The 27385-nt window shown below is 45.4% G+C and overlaps 1 protein-coding gene across 1 annotated transcript in view; it reads right to left on the bottom strand.

Moving 5' to 3' along the window:
- Positions 1–1012: 1012 nt before the first annotated feature.
- Positions 1013–27385, bottom strand: part of HEATR6 (HEAT repeat containing 6) — a 53962-nt gene continuing 27589 nt past the window's right edge. The window contains exons 8-20 of the mRNA XM_085858667.1: positions 14915–15093; positions 14513–14679; positions 11102–11310; positions 10827–10926; positions 8841–9214; positions 7897–8019; positions 7736–7816; positions 7331–7465; positions 2865–2987; positions 2529–2653; positions 2242–2338; positions 1927–2131; positions 1013–1809 (exon numbers count right to left, since the gene is read on the bottom strand). Of these exons, the coding sequence (XP_085714793.1) occupies positions 1259–1809; positions 1927–2131; positions 2242–2338; positions 2529–2653; positions 2865–2987; positions 7331–7465; positions 7736–7816; positions 7897–8019; positions 8841–9214; positions 10827–10926; positions 11102–11310; positions 14513–14679; positions 14915–15093 (2469 nt within the window). The 3' untranslated portion in view covers positions 1013–1258. The remainder of the gene's footprint in view (positions 1810–1926; positions 2132–2241; positions 2339–2528; positions 2654–2864; positions 2988–7330; positions 7466–7735; positions 7817–7896; positions 8020–8840; positions 9215–10826; positions 10927–11101; positions 11311–14512; positions 14680–14914; positions 15094–27385) is intronic.

Genomic DNA, 27385 nt, shown 5'->3' with positions numbered 1-27385 from the left:
TGGCCACCTGTCCAACTCACTATTATTTTCGACCATTTTTTCTTTTAAAATAAAACTAAGGACCTGCGTACCCCTCTGGCAAAAGCACTGCTTGAGAGAATGCTGAATGCCAGTTATTTGAGCAGCGTACAAACAATGAAACGCTGCCTCGAACGCTGAGGCCCATCTTCACAAGGCCCGTGATGTCTTTTGGCTCAAAATTCTTTCAACTGTTGTTTTGGTCGTTTTACACTGGAGGGAAAACTTATAGGGAGGTCATGGCAATTGTAAGTATGACAGTTCTGAATAGGTCTGACTTGGCATAGCAGTAAGCACCAACATGGCAGCCACAGTTTATAAATTGTGGGTGGAGTCAAACAAACTGTCCAACCAATGGGTCGAACCAGGATGTACGACTCATTTTATAGTATAAATGATGAGATATCGACTGTAGTGTGCTCACTCAATGAACGATCGACGGAATATATATATATATATATATATATATATATATATATATATATATATATATATATATATATATATATATATATATATATATATATATATATATATATATATATATATATATATATATATATATATAAATAAAAGCCTGGTGTTGGCGCAGTGGTTAGGGCAGCGGCTTGGGATCCAAAAGGTCCTGAGTTCAAGCCCCGTTGGGCCACTGAATTAATACACCAGGGGGTTGACTCAGCCTGTCATCCTTCCGAGGTCGGTGAAATGAGTACCAGTATACTGGGCCGGTGTATACCCCGGTTAAAATAGGTGTACCATATCCCTGTGTTGTAAGAGGCGACCAGGGTTGCGTCAGGAAGGGCATCCAGCGTAAAACATGTGCCAAATCACTATGCGGATCATACGGATGATCCGCTGTGGCGACCCCGAACGGGAGCAGCCGAAAGAAGAAGATATATATATATATATATATATATATATATATATATATATATATACATATATACATATATATACATATATATATATATATACATATATACCAAGACCAGAAAATTTTGAGATGTACCTTGTTGCTAATCCGAGGGACTCCAGTTGAACTCCCTCCCTTATCCCCCCCCCACTCATCATTCTTCCCCATGCCCATTCTACCTTGAAGTGTCCCTCAACCCGACTGTTGCTGTTTCCCTACTTTCCATTGTTATCGTTCTTTCATGAGCCTCGACTTGGTATGTAATTTTTTTTAACGATTCTTACAAACCTGTCCACTGCAATTAAATTGTCGATTTGCACAAACAAATCAATTGTTATCCGTCCCGTTAAAGGATGGCAAATTTGTTTGGTGTTTAATGTGAAACGTTTCCAAAGTTGTTGCCAATTGCTGAACTGCCTTTGTCATGCTCAGTGACCGATCGAACGCCAGACTATCGATATGCTGCCAAGATTTCTGCAAGCTCTCTTGTAGAACTAACATTCCTTCCCCGTCAGCTTGTTTTAGCACTCCTGACAAGTGTTCCTTCAGGAAGGAAATAGTAAGAGAAAGCTCAGGTAACAAAGTGGGCAGATCCACAGGTTGCAGCAATGTCAGAAAGTGCAACAGTGTCTGGCAAAGACTTTCCTGCAGAGTGACACTGTAGCGATACTCGATGAAGTTCACCACCTCCCGACTTTGCTCCATTGCTGTCAAAACGGCTCTCCACGAGCCAGATAATTCGTCGGCACTACCAAACCAGCGCCGATCCGGTGCTGATGACAAAGCCATTGAAGCTTTTATACGAACTTTAAAGTTTTTACATGATTTCATGACCGACGTTAGAGCTGACATGGCTTCTTGTCTCCACCCCAAGGCACCTGAAAACATGAGAAGCTAATAAGCAAATAAATAAAAAAACTGCTTTATTTATTCTGTTATCTTCAGATGTGTGAATAGTGTCAAACTTGCATCAAAAGGCACAAAAACATTCTTACCTGATAAAAACGCTGTGTTTTTGAACACACTTCCGTATGCGTAACACGCATTCCAACGAACTTTCATGGCAGTATTGCCGGTAATGACAGTCGTCAGCATGCGTAAGGAATCCTCTATGAGCTGAAAGAAAGCTTCACTGTTGATGTGCCTTGGTAGCAGTGTATAGAGCAGACTACCCATGGCACGGACAGCATTGCTTTTTACCTGGATGGAGTGAAAAACCACCACGATAACCGAACGGCCCTGCAAACTTCAAAGGGAGTTTAACTCCCAATCGTGCAATGTTTACGGTTTTTTTTTTAGGCCAACCTTACCTTGTTCTTGTCTGCAACGGCATTCAAAGATGCAGCAATTAATTTATGGATCAACGAATCTGGAAGCTCGGAGAGAATTCCACCTTCTGTGCACTCCCTGGGACACGAGGGATGGGGAGGAAGGAGGAAAAAATAAAAAATAAAAAAAATCAAGGACAGTGCCATAAAAAAACTTCAATTTGACATCAACAGGGGGGGGAAAGGAATAATAAGAGATATCTTTGCAAAAATTGAAATCGAATTTCACATTTGGATCAACATTGACAGGAAATTAGTACCAGGGGTACCTGCTGCATGCCAGTGCGTCGGCGAGATTACCCAGCGCCCAACATGCATTCATGCGGACGACGAATGCCTCTTGGGTCATGCTTTTTAAGATCACTTCGGCTGCATCCACCACAAAATGGCTGTCCTGCCCAAGATAAATTGGTTTGAGAGATCCAACATGTATTGCTTTACAACCCAGTACATGACCCGGCACGACGGACAAGCCTGCAGTCCAACAATTATTCCCCACTCAAACCAAGCATTGCTTAGGACCACATTGGCAATCTCAATTCTCCGTACGAGAGGTATACACTTTAACGTCTTGGGTAATTTAAAAAATAAATAAAAACACTTGCTTTCTGTAAGCTGGGAAACAACATGTAGAACCCGAGGGCTCTGACAGCTTCAGACTGCACCAAGAAGTTGTCCGCCACACTCAGTCCAAGGAGCAGAGTCATGCAGTAAATCTGCTTATTATCCTGCAGTAGAGCATGGAGCAATGAATTTACTTCCTCTTGTATTGAAAATTAAAATGTATACAGATTTATTATTTTTGAGAAGAAGACAGCACTTCAAATCAAAAGTAAAAGACTAAATGCACTCTGCTAATTTGAGCAAAAAAAGCGAGAGCAGATCCGGTCTCAAGCAACGTTTCGCCGGCTTTACAGACGACTTCATCAGGCACAATAGATCCCGAGCCTCAGCACGTGTCCAGTTTTTGATTTCGATACAACCGCCCATTTCTGGTCACGTGCTTGTGCTCGAGTTCAAATGTAGGAGTGCTTTTTCAATTTTGCAAAAGCAAAAACAAACATCAAATCACATCATTGTTGTAAGTGTGTGGGTGAGCACGTGTGCGTGCAAACATACAACACCAGATCACTTGTAAGTAAAAAAAAAAAAAAAAAAAAAAAAAAAAATATATATATATATATATATATATATATATATATATATATATATATATATATATATATATATATATATATATGTTATATATATGTATATGTATATATATATATATATATTGTTGCGGATTCGCGCCCGCCGGCGTGCTGACGGCCACGTAACTCGAATCGCGGCACGTCGCCCACCGGACGGACAATCCAGTCGTGACCCTCTCGGACTAACGCCGGGAACCAGTCACGGGTGGACCTTTCGGTCTCACCGCGATCGAGCCAATCAGCCCCCGCGTGGGATAGGGTTGCTCGCCAAATTCGACCTACCTAAGTACCCACGCGGAGGGTAGACCGGGCGATCACACCTCGCCGCAGGTCGACTTCGGACACGGGCCACTTAAGCGACCCGTTCCGTACTATCGGGATAACCGAGCGGTGTTATCGTCGGCCTCGACGGTTCGATTAATTATCGGGCGTATTCAGCCCACTACCAACCCTTTACGTGAAGCAAGATGAGGATTCAATGGGAGAAAATGACGAAGCGAAGCGGGAAACAGTTCAACACAAAAGCACATTTATTCGCGATGAACGGAAAGCACACATATACAATTCCACCAAAAGCACACAGAAAAGAAAAACACAATGCAATTTACACAAAAAGCAAATGCGACAATGCAGATCTAATACCGATTACGCGAGCACACGGCAACACTTATACAATTTTACTTCACAGACGGCGCCGACAACACATACCCAAAACCAAGGAAAAGAACAGAGAACCCTCAAGGATGAGGCGGGCCTGAGGCCGAGACCGGGTCGGGCCTACCCGTCTGGTGATGAGACGCGGAGCGGTGATGGTGCCTCAACTCCGCGGGCCTCGCGGGCAGTGTCTGGTAGGGGGTGGGAAAGGGGCCCCCTTGGTCGCACTATCTCAGCGCGGGGTGAAACAGGAGGGGGTTGCTGATGCTCGGGGTATAGAGGATTCCTACTCTGCCTCGAGTCCCGCGACGAGCGTCTCCACCTCGGCCAGGTCGCGCTGTCGGCCTCCCTGGGGTGCAGCTCCCTGCACGACGCGAGCACCCCCTCGTCTGCCCTCGCCGCCTCTCCACAGCTCCGTCCCCTCCGCTCCGACTCCAACGCACACGACGACGACCAGCTCCTTCTTGCCAACTCCACCGCCCGCGAAGTCTTAACTCTCTGTTTTTTGACTGACGAACGCGGTCGCTTTTATAAGCCCCGTGGCTTCGCTCTTTCAGCTTTGACCCCCTCCCTTCGACCTTTCACCTCGCTCCCCATTGGCCCGAGAAAAAGTGGGCGTGAATGCTTTTTGATCCATAAATTTGCATATATCGATCGCCCTCCAACGCCCTGGGGGCGGGGCCAAATCGCCCCTTGCTCACCGATTGGACGGAACAAAAGTGGGCGTGTGTCGTTTTTGATCCGTTTTTGAAGCACAAAATCCGTGATTTTGTACACGCTGTTCGGCGCGCGCCCTGCACGAGTCCAACACCGGTACCCACAAGCGGCGCAAGAACGGTGGCGATGCGACGGTTGCGAGGTGTGACGTGAAGGTCGTGGCGGTTGTGGTGAAGCGGCGTTGTGGTTGGTGGTTGATGTTGTGACTGGTGGTGGTAACAATGGCGGTTGGTCCAAATTAAAGATAGTAAAAGAAAAACGGCTATCCTGAAGAGTCGCAGCACGCATAAATGACATGTATTCCCACTAGACAATGGGTTTGGGCCTAACTACACATGTACTTACCGAGATATCTCACCTAAGGGACCTGAATGGTGGTTTGCGAATTTGGTAACCACAACAATATATATATATATATATATATATATATATATATATATATATATATATATATATATATATATATATATATATATATATATATATATATATATATATATATATATATACACACACATCAGAGCACCCCTTCAATTATGTGATTTGACGTTTGTTTTTGCTTTTGCAAAATAGAAAAAGCACTCCAACATTCGACCTAGAGCACAAGCACGTGACCGGAAATGAGTGGTTGTATCGAAATAAAAACCGGACACATGCGTTTCATGTCAGATGCTTCCTTATAGGCCATTCGACCAATCGGGCATTTTGCACTTGATGACCCTATAACGAGCCCGAGGAGAAAATGCGAAAAAGGGCTCAGACGATCTATAGAGAGCAACTAGTATTTTCATCATGTCAAGTTAAAACTCAATCGGCCGAGACGTCTTGGAGGAGATAGAAAAATAAAAATTGTTGACGGACGGACCTGAGGACATCGAACGGTTATATTGTTGCGAATCTGGAAGCCATGAGCACACAACATACAGGTCCTATAGATCAGTTATATCGGTAAGTATGTGTTTTATAGATAGCTTCCTTTCCCTTGTCTAATGGGAATTAAATGTACGTGCGCTGTGAGTTACTTTTGATAGTTAGGATTTCCTTTTATTTGTAACACCACCAGCAACGACAGCAACGGATTACTACAGCTCTGCAGAGAACAATGACAACCCTCTGCTCCCGGATTCTCCGTGCGCTCAGTGGGGGAAGGGTAATGCCCCCACCCACCGATGCGCTGGGAAGCACGCCGAGTGGGGGAGGGGGTCGAGCCGCGCCGGAGCGCATAAAAAGGGAGTCAGTCAATTGGTCTGAGCAGAAGCTGGTCTTGGTCATAGTCATCTTTTTCCTCCTCCTCACGATCGAGAGCTCGAGCGACGCCAGTCCGCTACAAGGACTGCAAGGGTTGGGCACCGTGCCTCTCTCGGCGAACGGGCGAGCTTGAGGGAGACCATCCCCCCGCAAGAACCACCACGGTCGCTCGCCGGTGTCTGAGTTCGGCTCGCCTCTCGCTGGTGACTAGGTCGACGCGAAGACCACACGAGGTGGACAGGTCCAAGACAGACCCTGGTCTTCAGCCCGACTGTCCTCCGGGCTGGAGGTCCGAATAAAGACCATTTGGTCCGATTCTTTGGGTGTGTGTGTGCGTGTGTGTGTCCGTGGGCCCGACTGCTAAGTACTGAATTGTATAAGTGCTTTTTGCCCGTTTATACATGCATTTGTTAATATTCGGTTTAACTCTGCCCTTATGTGCTCCCCTCATTCCCCCATTGTAAATAAACATTCCCATTTGTAAAATGTATCCGCTCGTTCGTGTCTTTTCCTCCATTGGCTTCACGTGCTGAGTGTTGGAAAATTAACCAGGCCGTTGCCGTTACAATGGGATATTTGGGACCGACGGATCTCGGCGATCAAACCGATCGGATCGCACACGGAACGAGTCTGCGAAGCGGCTCGTTCCGTATGGGCATCATCGAGGGTGAATTTCCCTGTTAGTTTGGACCACGTGGGTATTTAGGTCAATTGAAATTGGCAATCGACCCTAGCCCACGTGGTCTGTCTATTGGCGAACTTTGGTCCAATAAGGGACCCATACTTTTCCGAAAAGGTACGATCTGAATTCCAAGCGATCGGTCGAGCCGACCCTGCAGCTCCATCTAGCGGTCGTGCTCGCGGCCGACGCCCGGCCCCGCAACAATATTAGGTCAGCAAGCTGACCTAAAAACCACTGTGGTGCTGCACGCTCGTACAGCTATGGAAACTCAAACTGCCAAGTTGAAAACACAATAGACTCATGCCTCAAGGCCAGTACCTGTGTATAAAGCGCACACTGTACCCATGTATAAGGTGCACCACCTATTTTGTGGAAAAAGTGCACCTTATACATGGGGATTTACTGCAATGGATTTATTTACCACCTTCTTGTAGGTTACAAGCACAATCCACTCATAATGATTTTCAATTACTAGGATAGTGAAGCTTGCAAAGGTGCCCCCCCCCCAAAAAAAACAACACAAACCCACTAGGCCAGGATATGAAATGCAAGCAAATAAAGTAGTCATAAAATTCACCGGAAAATCTTCAAATATTGCTGGAGGGATGGTGGCGAGGACCTCGCACGCACCCGTCTGGAGTGCTGGAAGCTGCTCACTCTGCAGGGCCCGGATTAGCGGCCCATTTAGCACACTGTTCCAGAACCACAGAACCTGTACCAAAAAGATGCATTTCAACTGAAAACAAGCGCTTCCTCAAACCAGGAAGGGCAAACAGAAGGGATTCTTTGTCCCACACACTCCAGCTTCCATCTTCAGTGATTTCTTGGCCATTTACCAATAAGAAGTCAATAAATTGCAAATTTTATTTTGAATCTCACCACTCATTGATGAACATTTATCAACTACTTCCAATCCAAATACTTTTGTGTACTTAATCGTTTCAATGAGAATAAAGTGGCATCACTTGGTGAGAGTGAGTACCTGTTGGGCAGTGCCGTGTGTGCATGGTCCCCCTTTGCTCTTGAACTCCTTGTTCAATGCAGATCCAATCCCCTCAAGCAGCTGCAAAATACAAGTTTCTTTTGATAAGTAGTGCTAGAATGGGTATTTTGCAAACCCACTTCCTCTCGCAGCCATCGTACTTTAGTTCCGTGAAGCTGGAGTGCAGGCTCGGCGCACTCAATGCAGGCACAAGCTATGTCGACTAGCTCAGCCAATGAGGGATGGATCACCTCCAGGTATCCCTTTACAAGGTGGTACAGGAGCTGTGCCCAGGGTGATGTGAAAGAGGGAGAAGTCGAGCCAGGGGGTGGAGGGGAAGAGTTAAAATTGCAAAACATAACTTTATAAAAAGTGTGAAAAAAAAAACAAGAGAATTTAAAACTTTGGACCAAATCTGATTTTTGCTCGTCACATTGCACCAAGTCGCCGCCAATTTACGTCGTGGAAGCATTCTTAAAATCTGAGACGTCATACTAAACATTCGCAGGATACGACTTTCCCATATACAAAGTGTTATAAAGGGAAGATGCATTGCCAATAAAAACATTTGTCACACTCACTTAACATCAAGTATGTCTAGTTTGTAGTCAAGTACATACTTAAGTACACCATCACGGGGCAAAACGCGTGAGGGAGATAAAATGACGCGGCATCCACAGAGCGCTTGCAATGTTGGTTCTTCACGAGTGGGTGACGCAACCTTGTCACTTTTGCACTGGCAGATGGCAAGCTACTGCATTTTAAAATTTCACAAGGTGCACTACAGTACTGTACTTAAAATTTTAGGACGACGTTATAATCGGAATAATGAGACTTAAATCGACTATTGTCCCATAATGTGTTGACGCCATTCTGTCAAAACAAAGCAAATCGACTCAACGTAAATCAGCAACTTTCTGTAGTCTCCCCCCCCCCCCAAAAAAAAAAAATCGTTGGATTTACCTCTCAGATTTCTGTTTATCCACAAACATTCTATGCATTTTCCTTTTGCCGATTTTGCACAGTTAATCGACACATACCTTTCAAACAACGGATGCAAGTGATTTGTTGGTGTAAAAGTGGTCACAGCCGAGCAATGACAAACCTGCAGTGCCTCCAATCTAACTGGTAGGGGCTCCTTGTTGCATCCTCTCAAAGCTTCATTTATCACCGTTTCTTTCCCCAAAACCAAGTCTCTGCAGTACTTTATCAGCCAACTGGTCGACAAATCCTGCCCGGTGATTCCCTTGCATTCACCCTCAACGGGGGTGTTGGGCTGCAAAGATCCACCAGGTGAGACAGCTTCCAACCCATCAAGATTCTCCATCTCCGCTGGGGTGCTTTGCCCACTCGAATGTCTATTAGTTGTACAGCTCGGGAATGGAGCTTGCAGAAGCAGGATCTGAAGCTCTGGGAGAGGTGGCTGTGCCACAAGGAGAGTTCCCAGCAGGGTAAGAGCAGCCACACGTACGTTCACGTCTGCAAGGAGGTATCAAACAAAGTTATGTGTATGGAATACCTCAAATGTTTGCTTACCACAACTTGCTGAAATAATGCAAGGTGATTTTGGTGCAAGTTGCCTTCTTAACACCTACCCACATTTTATGCGAAAGGCAGAAGAAAAACCTTTACCACGAGAATCAAATTCGACCAAAACTGACCAGTGTGGTGTGGCTCCAGCAGGGGGGCATTGTATCATGGACCAGGTGGTCGATCCTATTGTTTCATGGAACTTGGCATCCAGAAAGTGAGAAAACTCTCGGGGCCATCTACATGTTACAGATACGAGGGACAGATACTTCTATTCCTCCCCCCACCTCTCAATTCAGAATTTGTACTCTCTCCAAGTGCTGCTGAAGTTATGGGTCTGACCAGACATTTTAACAACAAGCTCGAATGAGCTAAGATCCTCGTCCTCTTAATGATGAAGTCATAAAAACGAATATGATACATCATTGTGATGTACCAGGTTTGCGATAAATTATCTGTGCTCATGCCCGGCTTGATTCCCGCAAGCAAAATTCAAACAGCTTGCCTAGTTTCGGAGATAATGGTAGAGGCGATTTCCATTAGCGGCGATATTATGACGTCAACTTTTTTTCTAGGAAGAGTTTCCAAAATCGGAGATGGTTCCTGCCTGCGCGTGGGCTTTCTGCATATACATGGCAAGTTTCATGAAGATCCGATGAAAACTCTGGGTTGTGAAACAAAAAATGTCAAAAAATAGGAATGACGTCATAAAAATTGATATGATGTCATAGTGATGATCTATCATATGTGCGGTAATTCATCTCTGCTAATGCCCTGTTCGATTCCCACAAACAGAATTCAAAAGCTTGCCCAGTTTCGGAGATCATTTTTTAGGCGATTTCCATTAGCGGAGATATTTTGACGTCACAACTTTTTTTTTCTTGGAGGAATTTTCAAAATCGGAGATGGTTACTGTCTGCGCGGGGTATTTTTACATACATACGCCAAGTTTCAGGAAGTTTCGATGAAAACTGTAGGCTGTGAAACAAAAAAGTCCACAAGAACAACAACGCGAGTAAGACTTAGAGATCCTCCACGAGGATCTAAAAACGTTTCCCAGAAGGTGGCATGGAGGAGTATTTGGATCAGGGGTGAAATTGCCTCGGCTTCACTACGTTGCTTGGTGGGAGTATTTTCTTTTCTTTTCAATGTACGAGTAAAAGAAATCCATAAAAGGAACTATAAAATCGTAATAAACAGGTAAATTTATTTTAGTGTCCCCATCAGGGTGACAGCCATATGTAGGAGCAGAGAGACATTGACAGATTGTGCTGCCCAAGCTTTGGGGGAGTCGGGATCTCTTGGAGAGTTAACCGAGTGTCCGTTTTGTGCCCGATCTTGGTTTGGCAACAGGGATACCCAGTCTTGGGAGCCATTGCAACGGATTGGTTCCCATTTCCTCCAAGAGCACAGCTAAATGGCAATTTTAATCAAACTCAAACAAGGCAATGTCGAGGCCAAACAGACCAGCTTCAAGTTATCCTGTCAGCCGATACAAGAGTGACCCCCCCCATGTTAAACACAGACTCGTGGGTTTTGTAGAAACCAAGGTTTTGAGTACCTTGATGGTGGGTGAAGGGCCACACTTTTCTCCACACCGATCCAGGAAGTCCAGGGTGTAGGCGCTTGTAAGGAGCATTTGAGGCCAGTGTTGCCAGGCACTGTAAATTATTACACAAAAACGAACAGAACAACATAAAACTCTCACCTCGTTCAACCATGAATGCATACGAGTCAAACCTGATGAGATGCACTCAGGAACCACTTGTATGTGACACTCAACAAGTGGAACAACCATAATCGATAAAAAAAAAACACAAAGCTATTTCTGCAAACCTTCAGCGTCTGCACAAGAGCATGTGGAGAGGTCTCGGCGAGCATAGCAAGCAGCAATGAGCGATGAATCTCACGTAGTCTGCGCCCCATGGATTCCGACAGCGCGGTGAATGCACGTGGCTGCCCTCCTCCTTCCTCTGCCATTGACAGGAGCCCCTGCGAACTCTCCAGCAGTGAAGCCAGGACTTGCAGTGCGAGTGCTCTTGCCTGTGACATATTGTCTTGACGTCATAATCCAAGGTTTGAAATTTTTACTCTTCAGCATGCAGAGTAATCATCAATTACTGCTACATTAAAAAAAAAAAAAACTTTCCTAACCAGGCCTTTTTTTTTTTAAGAAATAAAACATTTATCTTTCCCAATAAGAAGGGAAACAAAGTACAACATAAAAGTAAGAAATTCATTCGGATGTATATTAGACTTTTGGCCATTGCCTTCAGAAATTGATCCTTGTGGTCCACTCCTTGGCAGAGGATGAAATATTGTTTCAAGTGTAGCTAATATATGCCCATCATGATTCGAACTTACTCCAAATTTTTGGCATGAAGTGTGGGCTAACGTGCAACTTCCTAAAGTGGGATATCATTTTGGGTTACATCAACATTTTGGTTGCCCACTCCTGATTGATGTCAACACAAACATGCACAATGGCCCCAGGTTTAAGGTGGTGCATCTACTTACTGTCCACACGATGTGAAAATTGACTTCTTTAAAGTTGTAGTCTTCAACTAGTCTAGCCCATTATCTCCTCCACTCATATCCTCAGGCTCACTGTCTACATCATCAGTGGGAGTTGGTAGATCTTTATTTCTCACATGTATGACATGAGCATGGAATGCCGAAAGACTCTCAACATTTGTCATCTGCCTTCCCTACTCTGCACTTAGACTTGTTGCATGCACAGGATGAATGTTCAAGGATGCTTTTTTGAGCCGATTGCATTTGCATTCAATCAATTCCCATGGCATCAAATGCATCATTTATCAGCTTCCATCCCTGTCCAATAGGAGGTAGAGTAATCTCAGTGCTGTTCTAAGCTACACTTGTAAATTGGCCCGCTGAATATGCTTATGCAAGGCATCTCAATTTGGTGACAAAACATTCACTGCCATGGTCACCAAGGAGAGCATTGCATATCTGGCATCATTCACATTTGCAAACTCTATGATCAGCAGGAATACTCAAAGACTTCCAGGACTGACATCATGTCTTCAGTTACTGGGAACGATTCAGTTACGGGGTTGAAATGCCAAACACAATGTTGGGTTGTCCATAATCAGTTTGAGAGCCTTTGTCTTGCCTTTACCATAAAATGAACTGACAGAGTCACATCCAGTAAAGCAGTGGAGGCAAGCAACCAGCGACTTGGTTACGTCATCTCCAAGATGTGGCACAATCGCCTGGAGATGAACAGGCCACAGATGCTCATCTTTCCCATTGTGAACGTGGAGCTGGGAGCCCCCAAGACTTGAAGTTTATGCGATGCCGATGATAAACACATCCGTGTCAAGACTCGTGATAATGATACTGTTGCCACCGGATTTGGAAATGCAGCTGGCATGCAAGAATATCCTTGTGTCCACCTCTTCATGCAAACAGTGCAGCTCTTCGATGTCTTTGACAAGAACCATTCCATCTTGCGGAATGATTGTATGGCAGAGTTCCCCATGAACCACAGTGAGTCACACATTTCAGTCTTCCAACAATACACTTGCTCTCCATCTCAAGCAGGAATTTAACCAACTGCTCCTTGTTGTAACTATGTGACAGGAACTTTTCCCACTGTTTTGGGATTGGTTGGTTTGCCTTTTCAATCTTGATTTTCTTGGAACTACTTGCTGCTCTTCATATTTGATGCTGACAGCTGGTTATCTGTCCATCACAAAGTGTCCTGCAGTTGAACCGCGAGTGCAAGCAAAATTCAACAATTGGCGTAGATCGTCAGCAAGTTGACCGATGTTCTGTGGCATGTACTTTTGGGCTCATTTGTTGCAGCACGGCCATCCCATCCACAATCAAGACACTCCCTCTTGGTGTCTCGACCTTTGGCGATGCGTCAGGGGGCGGATTCAAGGTAATGCAGCAGCCTTTCCTTGTTATTCTTGACAAGGCATCAATCATGTGCAGTGATACCCAGTGGAAGTAGGCCCAAATAATACGACATGTTCTTCACATCAACTTTGCGGGCTCTGGTAATGATGACAAATACAAATATTTCCTGTGCCTCTGCAATTGGTTACCATTTACTGAATAATCCTCAGTGTGCAGAACGATATCATATTGGCTGGTTTAAAATCCTGAGTAGAGGATGCAAGTTAGCTCACCTTCGTGCAATGGAGGTCACATTCATCAGGTCAACCAATCCTATTCTTTGTAGACAGAAATAATTTGTCCAAACTTTATATCTATTTTGACTATGATGGCTTCACTGTGTGATAACTGTACCATGGTCAACATAGAGTCATCATGAAAACCACAACCCCCCCCCCCAACTCCTGGCTCTCAGCTAATTAGCATTAAGTTTCCATCGGTACTTTGGAAATACATCTCCGACTCATCATTATTCATGATGCTCTATGGTTCCACCAATCAGGTAAATCCTGTCTTTTCTTTCTCTCAACAAATCAACGTTGGGGACATGACATTGTAGCTTTATAAACGAGTTTAGTGCTTCTTCTTCATCTGCTTGTGCTTTTATCCTGAGGAGTGCAAGTCAAAAAGCTTTGATAATGTCTATTTTAATAGAAATGTATATTTAAATTTTGTTGTACCAATCGAATGTTTCATAATGTAAAGAGAAAGCATGTGGGGTTAACATTTTGACCTTCACCTAATTATTGACATTTTACACCATCATTTGGCCAAGGTTTGTTCGATCAGAACGAAATTGCCCTCATGAGATGAGCGTAGTTTACAGCCTTGCTCTAGTCTAATTTACATCATACCCCTCTGAGTTAAAAAGTCAAGGTCAAATGGCAGTCTGGACAAAAAAAAACAAACAAACCCCCAAAAAAAGCGTTTTTTTGTCATCGCTAAATTTTGCCACAGCAGAATCTCAATTCAAACAAGAAGCGAATACTTCGATATCGCGCGGCTGGGGGCAGTAAAAGTCTCGGTTAAGAATGATGAAACAATTTTGCAGTTATACAATTTAAATGTAGACACGGTGAATTAGCATGCATGAAAGGAAGAGTTGTGACGTTGGACAAATTTATATTTATAGCCCTCAGATCAAAGGGACATACGCGGCCATAAGTGTGACAGAAGACAGGACAGAATAGCCAATTATATAACAGCGCGATGTCACCGCGCTATAACAAGGAGTGGTGGTGGCCGCTTTCCGGGAGACAGTAACAATGATCAATTCTGCATCGGGGTAAAGCAACTACTGTAAACATCTCGATCTTTCCTTGGACGAAGAATCCTTAAGAATGATGGAGCAAAGTGAAGGACTCTGGCTGTCTGGCATCTCGGGCACGAAAGACAGCCAGTGCGAATATAGCTCCCTGCGCTCCACCGCCTTGATGGACATGAGCAAGGTAGTCAGTGAGGCCTGCCGAAGCCTGCTTTGCTCCAATCTGCCGTAACAAATGGCAAAAACCAAATACCGTCACACTAATGAGTGATCCAATGCAACAATTCTAAAATGGCACTCTCACATCAATCAATAGCAATTACTACAGGTCATCGTCGACTTACTATGGGCAATTCAGCATGAAGACTCAAATGCCGAAACAGGCTTCATGAAAAGCTTTCAAAACGTGAAAATAAAGCTGAAAAATAACAATTTGTTTACCATGCGGACAAAATCACCTGAGTCGATGTAACGATGTCATTTCACTGTCAGACACATCAGACTCCGAGCTGCTCTGAATCCTCCATGCTGGCTGCAGACAGGACTCGGAGCCATGGAGCCTGAGGGTATGCTTTCCTGACCTTTGCAATCCAACGCCCATTCTTGCAGCTTCCGCTTTAGCATTTTGTGATCTTCTCTGGAGGAGGAAAACAAAAATCAGACCTGCTGTTACCAATGACAAAAGACAGACACACACACAGAGGATTGCATCAGAAATGTGTGTAATAGACAACCACATTATGTGTAATAAAAGGAATGCGGCACGGTTCTGCACACTCGAATCCATTACAATCACAATGTACAAAACCGTGCAAGTTGGATGTTTACTTTTATTAGGCATCAGTATAACATGCAATTGTGCTGTGGATGAAAGTTAAATGTAATGCGAGTGAAAGTCAACTGTACTGGGTAAAATAATTTGTCTTGGCTTGTTTTAATGTCACAATGAGCCGCTACAGCTACAGCAAGGCTGGAAGGGCTTTGGAAGAACCGACGGTGCCTTCGAAACCATTAACTACTCTTAAGATAAGAGAACTCAGACAGCAGCTGTGACCTTTGGAATCCAAGACGACGAATATCAAAATAACACTGACAGTTTGTAAAATATATAAAACGAGCCAAAAGTTTGCCTCGCACAGGAGAGAGGGAGCATGTAGGAGCTGTGTAGTACTGGATTTCATGTGGAAAAATTCATTTTATAACCGACTCACCCAGTAAAGGTGGAATCAGGCGTCTTCTGTATGCGAACTGGGACTGGTTCAGTGACTGTTCCCCAACTACAAAGAACCTTCACCCCACTGTTTGTTGATCGCTCTCACCTACGAGTCGGTCGACTCGTCAAATCTGCTGTCGTCTCAGAGACGACTTCAAAGGAGGCATCTCCTCATTAGCTTCAGAGACGGCAGCCTGCCTGTTCCGTCACTCTCTCACCTGTTGCCTGTCAGTACGCATTGTCCTCCACAGAGTGGAGCTCCGAAATTCAACTTCTCACACAGCTTGATCTGTGGATTCAGGTTCTTCTGCATACTTCAGTGATACAAGTGTTCACCCTCTGAGGACTTTTGCAACATGACTGACCTCTCGGGTTCATCCTGCGCACACCCATTGCACACGATCCTTTTGAACGTGCTCACAGCCGACCCTTCACCCATTTACAACCTGCTAGGGATTATGTTACAAACTGGTTACCCCAGACAATTTGCCACCTCTAAAGTCATGAGTTAATTAATAGCTGCATTGATATCTGTTGCATTTATACTATATTAATTTGGGGATTCTTAGGAAAGTAATTGAGGGTTTCTTTTAATTAGTATTATTGTTTTAAAGGTAGACCTCAGGGATTAATAAATATTACTTCGAAAAGATCGTTTTGTCAATGGTCGTATGCTGGTTTCACTGGTAAAACAACAAACAGGGCACATATTTGTCCTAATTTTTTTTTATACCGTGACATCCTCCAGGTAACTGGGGCACTCGCTTCAGTGCCTGGTGTTGGCTTAATGGTTAGAGAGGTGGGCTTTGGATCCGAAGGTCTCGAGTTCAAATCCTGCTGTTGAATTAATACCAGGTGGGGTTAACTCGGCCTGTCATCCTTCCGAGGTCGGCAAAATGAGTGCCAGCATGCCGGTATACTGTGTCGGAGTGGCGACCCATCTAGGATTGTGCCCAATAGTCAAGGAGACTGCTTAAGGCACCGTCACACCTTGACGATTTAGCCAGCAATGGCAACGTATAAAATTGGATGTAAAACATGGGCGTACGCTGAAATTGATGTTTTTTTTAAGTTGTGGTCGTATTCATAACGTGTTGGTCGTATGCATAACATATTAGTAACGGGCACAGAACGTTTCGTTGTCTTATAGATAACTTATACCAACGAATGCTTAGCCTGTTGTCGGCGTTCACAACCTATGCCCAACGATAGTTTAACTTAGGCATAGTGCGCTGCACGTATCGCCGACGAACTCGTGGCGTAGCCTGTTAAAAACCTGCCGCTCGCCTATTTAAATCATAACCGCCTGAGAATTGGAAGTGTCAACCACGCAGTCACACCTCGACGATTTAGCCAGCGTATGCCGACCTATGAAAAATGTGTCTAAAACGCTGGCACACATCAAATACGGTATGGGTAAGTTGTGTATACGTTAAGAGCACGCTGAAAAACGATGAAGTATGCTGTCATATTTTGTGGTACGTTTAGTACGTTGTGAAATTTCAAGCATGCTGAAAATTTTACGACGTACTCGCCGTATGGCTCACACGTTCCGCTATGCTGAGAATAAGTTGTAGGCACGATATGTGATCGTTGACACAAGTTCCTTGTAAGTTACTCATAAGTCAAAACATGTCGAGGTAATGTTTAGCATACCCGAAACTTATTTTCTCCGTCAAGGCACATTTTCTTTTTTTTTCTCCTTGGCTCCGTGAAGGCATGTGACGAAATATCTGAAGTTGTTGTTGTTGTTGTTTTTTTTTAGTCTATCACGAATTTTAAAATATATTCGGACATTTGCTTTTAAGTTTCGACGTCGACGTGACAATATCCTCAAACAGAAAATATTCACAGAGGAGGAACGAAGAATAAGACATGAGCAAACTGAATAGGCAATCGGAGGTGACGTAACGGCACGTGACGAAATATCAGAAGTTATTGTTGTTTTTTTTTTTTTTTTAAATGCTGCCAATACGCCATTATATGGTAGCTGTAAATTAGAAACACATTCAGTAAGTTCTGTGGTCGTCCGGAAGACGTCAATCAAATACGTCTACATATGTCAATATGCGTTGGAGGTACGTCCAAACGTCGTCGAATGAGTCGGTGTGTCCAAAATGTTGACTGGGACTGCATTGTTGCGGACCCGGGGGGTCGGGGGGGCGAGCAGACCACGAGAGGAGAAGCTACCTCGGGTTCCCAACAGACTCCAGAATCGCAGACCGTCGCACACGAATAACTGTGATGCGGCGGGTCGCTGAATTGACCGTGAACGCCAATAACTCGACAAGGTGATTTAGGGTCCTCCGTCTAATAAATACCATTTATCTAATGGTCACATGATTTAATTACCAGGGGACATGCTCTCGGTATGCCTTGTTCAAACCGGATCACCTTACCGGATCAGATGCAGCCGAGCGTAACTGCCCAAGAATGTATCGGTTAGAAAAACAGATCGTAGGGGGATAAAGTCCCGGCTAGGCGAGGATACGAACCATGCTGGACCAATGAAGGAAAAGATGAAAATGAGCTGGGAACATTTCTACACAAGCATTTATTTACAATCAAGCAAGGAAAGGAATGTCAAGACAGGTCAGGTCAGATTAGATCTGTGACTTGCTACAGGTACCATGTAAACCTGTACTAACCTGTTCCATGGTCATGTTGTTGGCAACTAAACTGTCTCCCCCACCAAGTTTCTTGGTGAGAAGGGAGTATGATATGGACACCCAGCAAGATGAAGAACAAAACCTGTCAGAGGGCGGAGGAACTCCAACGCTCATTCATATCAAGTGCCCAAATGGGTCTGCGGACGTCCTCCTGCAGTTGGGTTACTTTTTAATAGGAGGATGGTGGCAGGATTTGCACTCCGGCCACTGTCCACAAAACACTCCAAAAGCATTAAAAACAAAAATCTCAAAACCCATTTCTTGGGCGTACCTCGCTGTACAACTGCTCTTCACAGGGCAGCTCATCGGATGACGTGATTGGGGCAAAGCCTTCAGGACTGCCAATCTTTGATGATAGGAGGGAAACCGCGGGGTAACCTTCCAGGGTAACCTGCAGTCGCGTGTGTCAGGGTGGTGCTGAGGTGTCTACCAGACGGCAGTCGACTTGGATTAACCTGAGGCGGTCCTTTCAAGTGGGTGCCTGGAATGTCCTTTCCTTAAGAGGATGATCACCTGTCTGTTATCATCTGAGCTCAAGCGTTTGGACATGGGAATTTCAGCACTCTCTGAGGTTCTGAGACTGAATTGTGGCGAGATCATGGTGCGTGGTTACACCTCCTATTGGTCTGGTTGCTCCGATGGTTACTATTCACAAGGAGTTGCTGCAGCTGTGTCCAACAAGCTGACTCCAATGATAATGGAGGTAACACCAGTCAACGAGCATATTACGAGACGAAAAATTCGTTACTCCTGAGGTGTCATGTCCCTGGTCTCTGTATATGCTCCGACTGAGGCGAGTGATCTCACCGTGAAGGACGCATTCTGTGCCACACTCAAGTCTGTGGTTCAGCAGTGCCCCAGGCGAGATACTCTTCTAGTCGTGGGGAATTTCAATGCATCGATTGGAACTGACAGGGATGGTTATGAGACATGTGTTGGTCCACCTGGGTCTGGAACTGTGAACCAGAATTGCACTCAGTTCCTTGACTTTGTAAGAAGTCATGGACTTAGGATGGCCGGTTCTTGGTTTCAGCACCCAGAGGCTCCGCTGGACTTGGTAATCCAATGCTGGCGGTGTGGCAAAGGTATTGACCATATGCTCGTTGATGGTCGCTGGAGGATGATGCACAACTGCAGGGTCATCCGGAGTGCTCAGTTTCTCAATACTGACCACAGGCTTGTTGAAGCAACTCTGAAATGGCAGCTTAAATCCAGGAGAATGGTACCATCGTAGCCGAGGCTGGATGTTGGCAAGCTCAAGGATGAGAGGGTAGCTGAGGAGTTTGCAAACAGGCTGAGTGGAGATTTGGGGGGTTTGGGTGCTTTGGGGGATCCTGAAGAGTTGTTGAGTGCCTTCAAGACCACCGTCCTTGATGTTGCCGATGGATGTCTTGGAACTCACCGTCGGGCGAAGAAGAATTTTGTCTCTCAAGGGACACTGGATATCATTGACCAGAGTCGCAGGGCCAGGCTGAATGGCAGAGCTGAGCTGTTCAGGGAGCTGAGGCATAAAACTGTACGTGCACCAAGGGTGGACAAGAAGGCCTATGTGCGAGGAATCTGTGAGGGAATAGAGCATCAACTGTGGTCAGGTAATTCTCGTCCTGCTTACAGGGGAATTCGCGCATTGCGTTCCTCCAAGCCCATCCCTCGTGTCCTGCAGTTAGAGCAGAGGGTGGTGGAGCTTTTGACAGAGGTGTCCGAAGTGATGGCCCGCTGGGCCGGTAACTTTGAGCGGCTGTACCAGGCTGATCCACCAGCTGTCGAGTTGGATGTCAGGGGTGTGTACTGGGCCCCACACTTTAACACTTGTATGGACTGGATTCTGGGGAGGATGTCTGAGAGATCAAGCTGCTGTGCATTGTTTGGTAAGGTCAAAATCTCTGACCTTGATTTCGCAGATGATGCAGTCATCTTTGCAGAGACTCTGGATATCCTTTTGGGGACCCTCGAGGTGCTGAATGATGAGTCACCGCCGCTGGGATTACGCGTTTCCTGGGTCAAAACCAAGATCCAGGCTTTCAATGACATCTTGGATGCTGCTATTTTGTGTGTACCTGTTTGTGTTGAGGATGTTGAGGTCACGGAGAGATATTCATGTCTCTGCTGGCTGTGAGCAAAAGGTCAACAGACGTCTGGGTTGGGCTTGGTGAGTCATGGATTCACTGGATCATGGGGTGTGGCACTGCCGGTACGTGTGCGGGAGGACGAAAGTCCGAGTTCAGGTCGTTGGTGCTTCCAGTCTTGCTCTATGGATGTGAGACTTGGACTCCGACCAAGGATCTGAGACGGAGACTTTATTCCTTTGGTAACAGGTCTCTTTGGAGAATCCTTGGCTATCGCTGGTCGAACTTTGTGTCCAACGAGTGGTTGCTGAGAGACTCAAAGGAGATTTGTCACCTGCATAGTCTGTAAGAGTCAACTGTGGCTGTATGGCCATGTGGCTCGTTTTCCTGACGCTGATCCTGCTCACCAGATTCTTTCATTGAGGGAGCCTCGTGAGTGGAGGAAGCCAATGGACCGACCACATGCCTCGTGGTTGCAGCATGTTGATCGGCATCTCAAGCAGATAGGGATGGGCAGGCATCTGCATGGGGGATGGTCAGACAGAGGCCCCTGGAGTACCGGCAGAAAGTGGACGCAGTGACGCGCTGCTCCGGCACATGCTCCCATACCTGACCTGACCTGAGGAGAGGAGAGGTATGTAGCACATTATTATGTACAGCAGGGATAGTAAGGAATTCGTGGGGTGCAACAAAAGGGCAAGCAATTTACAAAAGCAGACACAGAGCAGACTTATCCCGGTATCACTTCCACAATCTTAACTTATGCTACGACAGGCGCCATCACACACACACACACACACACACACACACACACACACACACACACACACACACACACACACACACACACACACACACACACACACACACACACACACACACACACACACACACGAAGAAGATTAGATAGCCAGAAAGAAAGAGCAGATGAGGATAAACGGCCTCGCAATACCTAGCACGGTCAGCCGACCAATGCAACCCAGTACGCTTTGGAGGAGGTAGGAGGGAGAAATACTGGTGTCAAAGGTGCGGGAGTGGGAGGTGTGGTGTCGTGCAATATGGGGGGGGGGTCTGGAGTCGTGCCAGAAGAAACTGTGATTGCGAGTCAGGAAGATGCTCTTTTGTCCGTCCAAAGGGGACGAGATAAAGGGGTGGAAAGAGAGAGAGAAGATGCGCGAGGCGACAGATCCCTAACCGAGTCATGCCTCGGTCTGTGAATGTAGCGTCTACCCCCGTGGGACCCTCCGCTTGAGCGTTCTCACCTCGAGAGGTGGCGCGTTATCTCCGGCTTAGTCACTTTGTCGGGGCTCGTGGCAACATGCGCTCCGCACTGGTCCTCTAGAATAAGCATGTCTCATTCGCACACAAACTACCAGTGAAGAGCCAGCGACGGGCAGAGGCAACGAAGAGCAGTGAAGAAGAGGGCGAAGCAGAGGCGAAGAAGAGGGCCAGCAGTTCATAGATCCGCCTTTTATAAGCCCCGGGCGAAGGGTGGGGGTGACGACCCGAAGCGACACACTGACCCAAATCCCGCTTCTCTATTGGGCCACAGCGCCCCCAGCCACGCCCCGCCAGGCACCCAGAGCCAGAAGCTGTCTCGTTCGCACATCCGGCGTGATACAGCCCTGAGCTCCTGCACCAAACTTCGGATTGCTCTTCCCGCAAGCCCCCCCCCCCGCCTTTCCACGTACTGGTGACTGGACGAGGGTCATATCAATCCTGCGTGCCCACCCGGGACACACCCAGTGAGATGTGGTTGATGTTACTAATATCCCTTGCTCGTCCCAGCATCTAGCGGTCCGAGTACCCTGAGCCGTGCAGCACATCTCTGTTTAGTGGCGAATTGTATCGATACAGAGGTTCGAGAAGGTGTGGGAATATTTTTTCCCATGTGCGGGAGGTGGTGGTGGTCGAGGTGGTGAGTTTTTGGTGAGCAAGGTGAGATGCCGTTGGAAATTGACATGTATATTTGAATGAAATAATGGCACGCCATGCGTGTGCTGTGCAATGTTTGTTCTTATGTTGATTCTCTCACGGGAGGCTGCATGGTGCGTTTGCTATTCATATCGTGATGTGTGTGTGTGTGTGTGTGTGTGTGTGTGTGTGTGTGTGTGTGTGTGTGTGTGTGTGTGTGTGTGTGTGTGTGTGTGTGTGTGTTTGATTTGTACCATGGCTAAAAGGAAAGGGTTGGAATGGAAATCAGAATATACGATAGCGATATCGTAAAATAGGCCTAGCTATTAGACCCACGCAACACACTTCGTCCTGTTAAACCACGTGACATGAGGGGAAGGTCTGACTGCACGAAGACAAACGAAATAACTGCCTGGGGATCACTGTATGTTGGGTGCCATTGCCTTAGAGGCATGCGGTTTTGCAGAACCGCGAGTATATGTGCGTGTTATATATTGTTATGATTATGAGGGTATATGGAAGAATCCAATGGAGAATAGCATTATGTAGAGTTGCTTGGTGGACGAGTAGAAAGGATCTCAATGTAGTAAGTAGGGAATCTGTGAGCTGAAGTGTAACGCGTCACCACTCGAGGGGTGGTGCGGTGTTAATTAGCTTAGGGAGTAAGAATAAGTCCTCCAGTAGGTGATTGCCCTCTGAATTTTCTCTGTGTTTTATATTTCAAGATCGGCAATAAAGGTAGGGAACGCGTCCATGAAGCCACAACAAGAGGGCAGAAACCCTGCCTTCAAAGGTTGACAACAAGTGAAGTCACGCCCCCGAAGGACAATTGATGGGCATGACGTTGGAAGTTCGCCAAGCAGGCAGAAGCCCACCTTCCCGGGTTTCATGGGAGCAGGCCACGCCCTGGAGAGAGACGATAAAATAGGACAGAGAGACGTGGAGTGAAAAAGGGATCTTGTGCATTTTGAGAAGAGTATAGTGCCACACTTTGAGAGGTGAAAGAAAGGGGGCGCACAGGAGAAGTTGCGCATTTTAGGAGGAAGAAAGAGTGGGCTTGGCATTTTGGGAGAGCCGTGATCAGAGTGGAGGCACAAGGTGCATCGTTTCGAGAGGCGAGAGCAGAGATTGAGTGCACACCGAAGAGGACAACACGGCCATTGAATCCGTGTTGAGGCGGTTTGGCTCGCATGGTGAAGTAAGATGCCAGCCTTTTGCTTCTGGTCGGGTTGAAGAGGACGATCGGGGTACCCGAAGCCGTTACACTGGGGCTTTGAGCCTTTATATGGAGAGCTGCCCACGGATTGCCTGGCGTGCGTTCATCCCGCTGCGAGAAGCACCTCAATTCCAGTTCCACAAGGATAAGCTCTGGGCCAAGCAAAGTGCAAAAGTGGTTAAAAGGAGGGTTTTTTTAATTTTGTTTCCTCTTCGCCTGTATTCGAGTCTGTGTGCAAGGCCTCGACTGTAGGATTTATCTATTTCATATCATTATAATTTCCTTTTGAATTATTGCCCTTTGTGAATACAGTGCTCCCTCACCTATCGCGGTTAATGCATTCCAGACCCATCTACGATAGGTGAAAATCCACGAAGTAGAAACCACATATTTATTTAATTATGTAAATATATTTAAACACATTTTAAACCATTATACAGCATCCACACACTCTTATTAACCTTTCCCACACACATTTAATCAATTATTTGAATTTTTTTTTTTTTTTCTCTCTCATCGGAAATGCGACTTCATGGGGCTGCAAAGCCTAAGACCAAAAATAATTTTTAAAATAATATATTGCACTATAAAGTATTAAAAAAAAACGTATTATGGGTACTGACCTATGAAGATATGACAATGATGATGATAGCGGTGCAGTACTGATGACGATGAAGATGACGATGATGAGATGAATGCAGTACTGCACAGCCAAGAAGAGCATTAAATCTCTTCTACTGGAGGCGCCTCTTCATCAGGCGCCTCTTCATTGAAAACCCGCGATGTAGTGAAGCCGCAAAAAGTGAACCGCGATATAGCGAGGGAGCACTTTTTCTTTTTTCTTTTTCATTAAATGTATTCCTTTTAAGACACTGCAGCATTGTGCTGTCCTGATGTAGCGCCCTGTGCTGTGTCCCTCCAGAGTGGTTTGCCTCTCCGCTATTACACCCCATTAATGCATGCGCATTAATCCCAGAGTCACGGTTGGAGCCTTCAAGAGAGAAGCTTTGCCATCCACCCAGGTAGGGTTTTAACCCCCTGGACACAACAATACATGTATGTATGCATATGTATGCATGCCTGGTGTTGGCTTCATGGTAAGGGTGGTGGGCTTGGGATCCTAGGATCCTGAGTTCACATCCCACTCAGCTGTTGAATAAATACCAGGTGGGGTTGACTCTGCCAGTCATTATTCCGAGGTCGGCAAAATGAGTGCCAGCTTGCTGGTATCCTATGTCGGAGTGGTGACCCATCCAGTATTTTGCTCAATAGCCAAGAACACTGCTTAGGCAGCACCAACACTGCACAGAGTATAGTCCCAATAGATGGATGGATATGTATTTGCTTGGTGCTGGCTTAATAGTTATGGTGGTGGGCTTGGGATCTTAGGATCCTTAGTTGAAATCCCCCTCAGCTGAGAGGCGGCCGTAACGTGACGTAGGAGAGGAGAGGCGGCCCGTCCAGGATTGTGTCCAATAGCTAAGGAGACTGCTGAGGTAGCACCAACGCTTTGCACAGAGTATGGTCCCAACGGATGGATATACTCGTGTGTGTGTGTGTGTAATATATATATATATATATATATATATATATATATATATATATATATATATATATATATATATATATATATATATATATATATATATATATATATATATGGGTCGCCACAGCGGATCATCCGTTATGGTGCGCATTCTGATTTGGCACAGGTTTTACGCCGGATGCCCTTCCTGACGCAACCCTGGTCGCCTCTTACGACACAGGGAATAAGGATTGGGTTTCGCCATGATTCTGGGCTGCCCGACACCCTCTCAAAGCGTGGCCCAGCACATAGCTCCCATCCTCAAGCGATCCTCCAACCCAAGCCTCCGAGTAGCCGGATTACAGGCGCACGCCACTACGCCCGGTATATTATATATATATATATATATATATATATATATATATATATATATATATATATATATATATAGATAGATATATATATATATATATATATATATATATATATATATATATATATATATATATATATATATATATATATATATATATAGATAGATATATATAGTGTTGTGGATTTCAGAATTGGATCAGAGTAATGCACACAACATCTAAGTCCTCAGACCTGTTCAGAATTTCCATAAATACATGTTTAGAATAGACTCATCCCCTACTCTGGTGGGATTCTAACTCTTTGATGCGTTGGAGGAGGGTAGGGAACAGATTCCCTTTCTTTCTTATGGGATAACCTTTTCCTCTTTACGACACGTTCATGACGTATGATTTTACGTCAGTTTTCATTTCTGCATGAGCGATATTCACCGTTCGTGCACACGATAGATCGCCGTTAGCTCAACGGAAGCTGATTCTATCCCTTTTCCATCAAGACAAATTGGCTTGGAAATACACGATTTATTTACACATTTTATTTTGGTTCTTATTTTCACATTCGATTTACAGGACATTTGAGTCATGAACACACAGCAAGCTTTTCCTGGACAGTTCATTCCGACGGTCAAACATGGCTGTGGTCTCAGATCATTTAGCTCAGGACCACCTTTTTCCATCGACGTTTGACACCCCGTTTAGCAGCTCTATGGATGCTAAATGGCTCATTCATATCGGGCTGAACAAAGAGGTGATAATTACCTGTTAATGTTTTGTGAGCGCTTCATGTTTTCACTCGGTTTTTCCGGCAAATGGTTGCTTTCTGCCGTTCATCCAGCGCCCTGAACATGGCGTCGTAAGCCAGGCCTGTGTTAATTGGGAGTTGCATCTTGTTCGATGGTCAGGAGAGAATGACCGCGAGAATTGACGATTGGAGGCCGCGTGCCGCGGTGCGCCAATAGGCAAGCTGGATTTGGCTGAAGTCGTGCTTGAGCCTCCGCCAACACTAGTCGCCTAAAAAAAGGACGGAAGGACTGCCTTGATGGCAGTTGGTGAGAGCTCCTGACACATCAGCAACGGTGGTCAGTGACAGTTGGACTGTTCCTGCTAGTTCTGCTCGGAACCTGGCTCCTGGCGTACATGACGTGACGTCGCTTGGTGTTTGAGCCTGTTTGTAGGTGGGTGCATATCGAAGCAGGGTGATGGCCGCGGAAACGAGCCGGGCTATGGAGAGCTCATTTCGAGAGGTAGACCAAGGCACGCTCACACATTTTGGTTAATTTTAGTAGAAGCACGATGACTTCTGCCTTGGTAAGCCGAGACCGGATTTCTTCTCCCCCGATTGATCTGATGGGTACCTGCGTCTCGTGTTTCATTTTAAAATAAGGCAAGGTGATAAGCATCTGTTCTTGGTCCATTTTTCTACAAATGCTTGTTGAATTCCTTATTTGCTTGATAATATTTTGTTGATTAAACATTTGAATTCATTCATTTTATCAACAAGGAAATAAATAAATAAAAACAAGACTTTCAGTTTATTTATTTTCCTTTATAATAAATTCCTTGTTGACATTTCAACCTGTCCGTGATTGTCATTTCCTTCCATTGATCCAGCATTGTCCGAACCAAGATAAACTGGGAAATTGTAGTTCCAAAACTAATTAACCGGTCATAGTCAGCGTGCACCAGTGGTAAACGCTCGGCCGCATTACTTAAGATCTAATCAACATAAGATTGGTGCGTTCCCCGGTCAGGAGGCCACGTGACCTACAGTTAAAAGGAAAATTAGACAGTGGACACTGGAACTCATGGTTAACTGATTGGCGTTTGTGATTTTTAAGCAATCCACTGCACCACAAAGTTAATTGTGAGCGGTGTCCCCAGGTCCAGTTCTTCCGAGGAGAAACAAGGATTAACCCCCTCATAATACACTCAGAACCCATGGCCGTAACTACACA

The sequence above is a fragment of the Eptatretus burgeri genome, chromosome 16 (genome assembly GCF_056783735.1).
Source record: "Eptatretus burgeri isolate ZD-2024b chromosome 16, Ebu_testis_v1, whole genome shotgun sequence".
Classification (NCBI taxonomy): Eukaryota; Metazoa; Chordata; class Myxini; order Myxiniformes; family Myxinidae; genus Eptatretus; species Eptatretus burgeri.
Note: the sequence above shows the minus strand (reverse complement) of the source record. Positions and strands in the feature narration are given on the sequence as shown.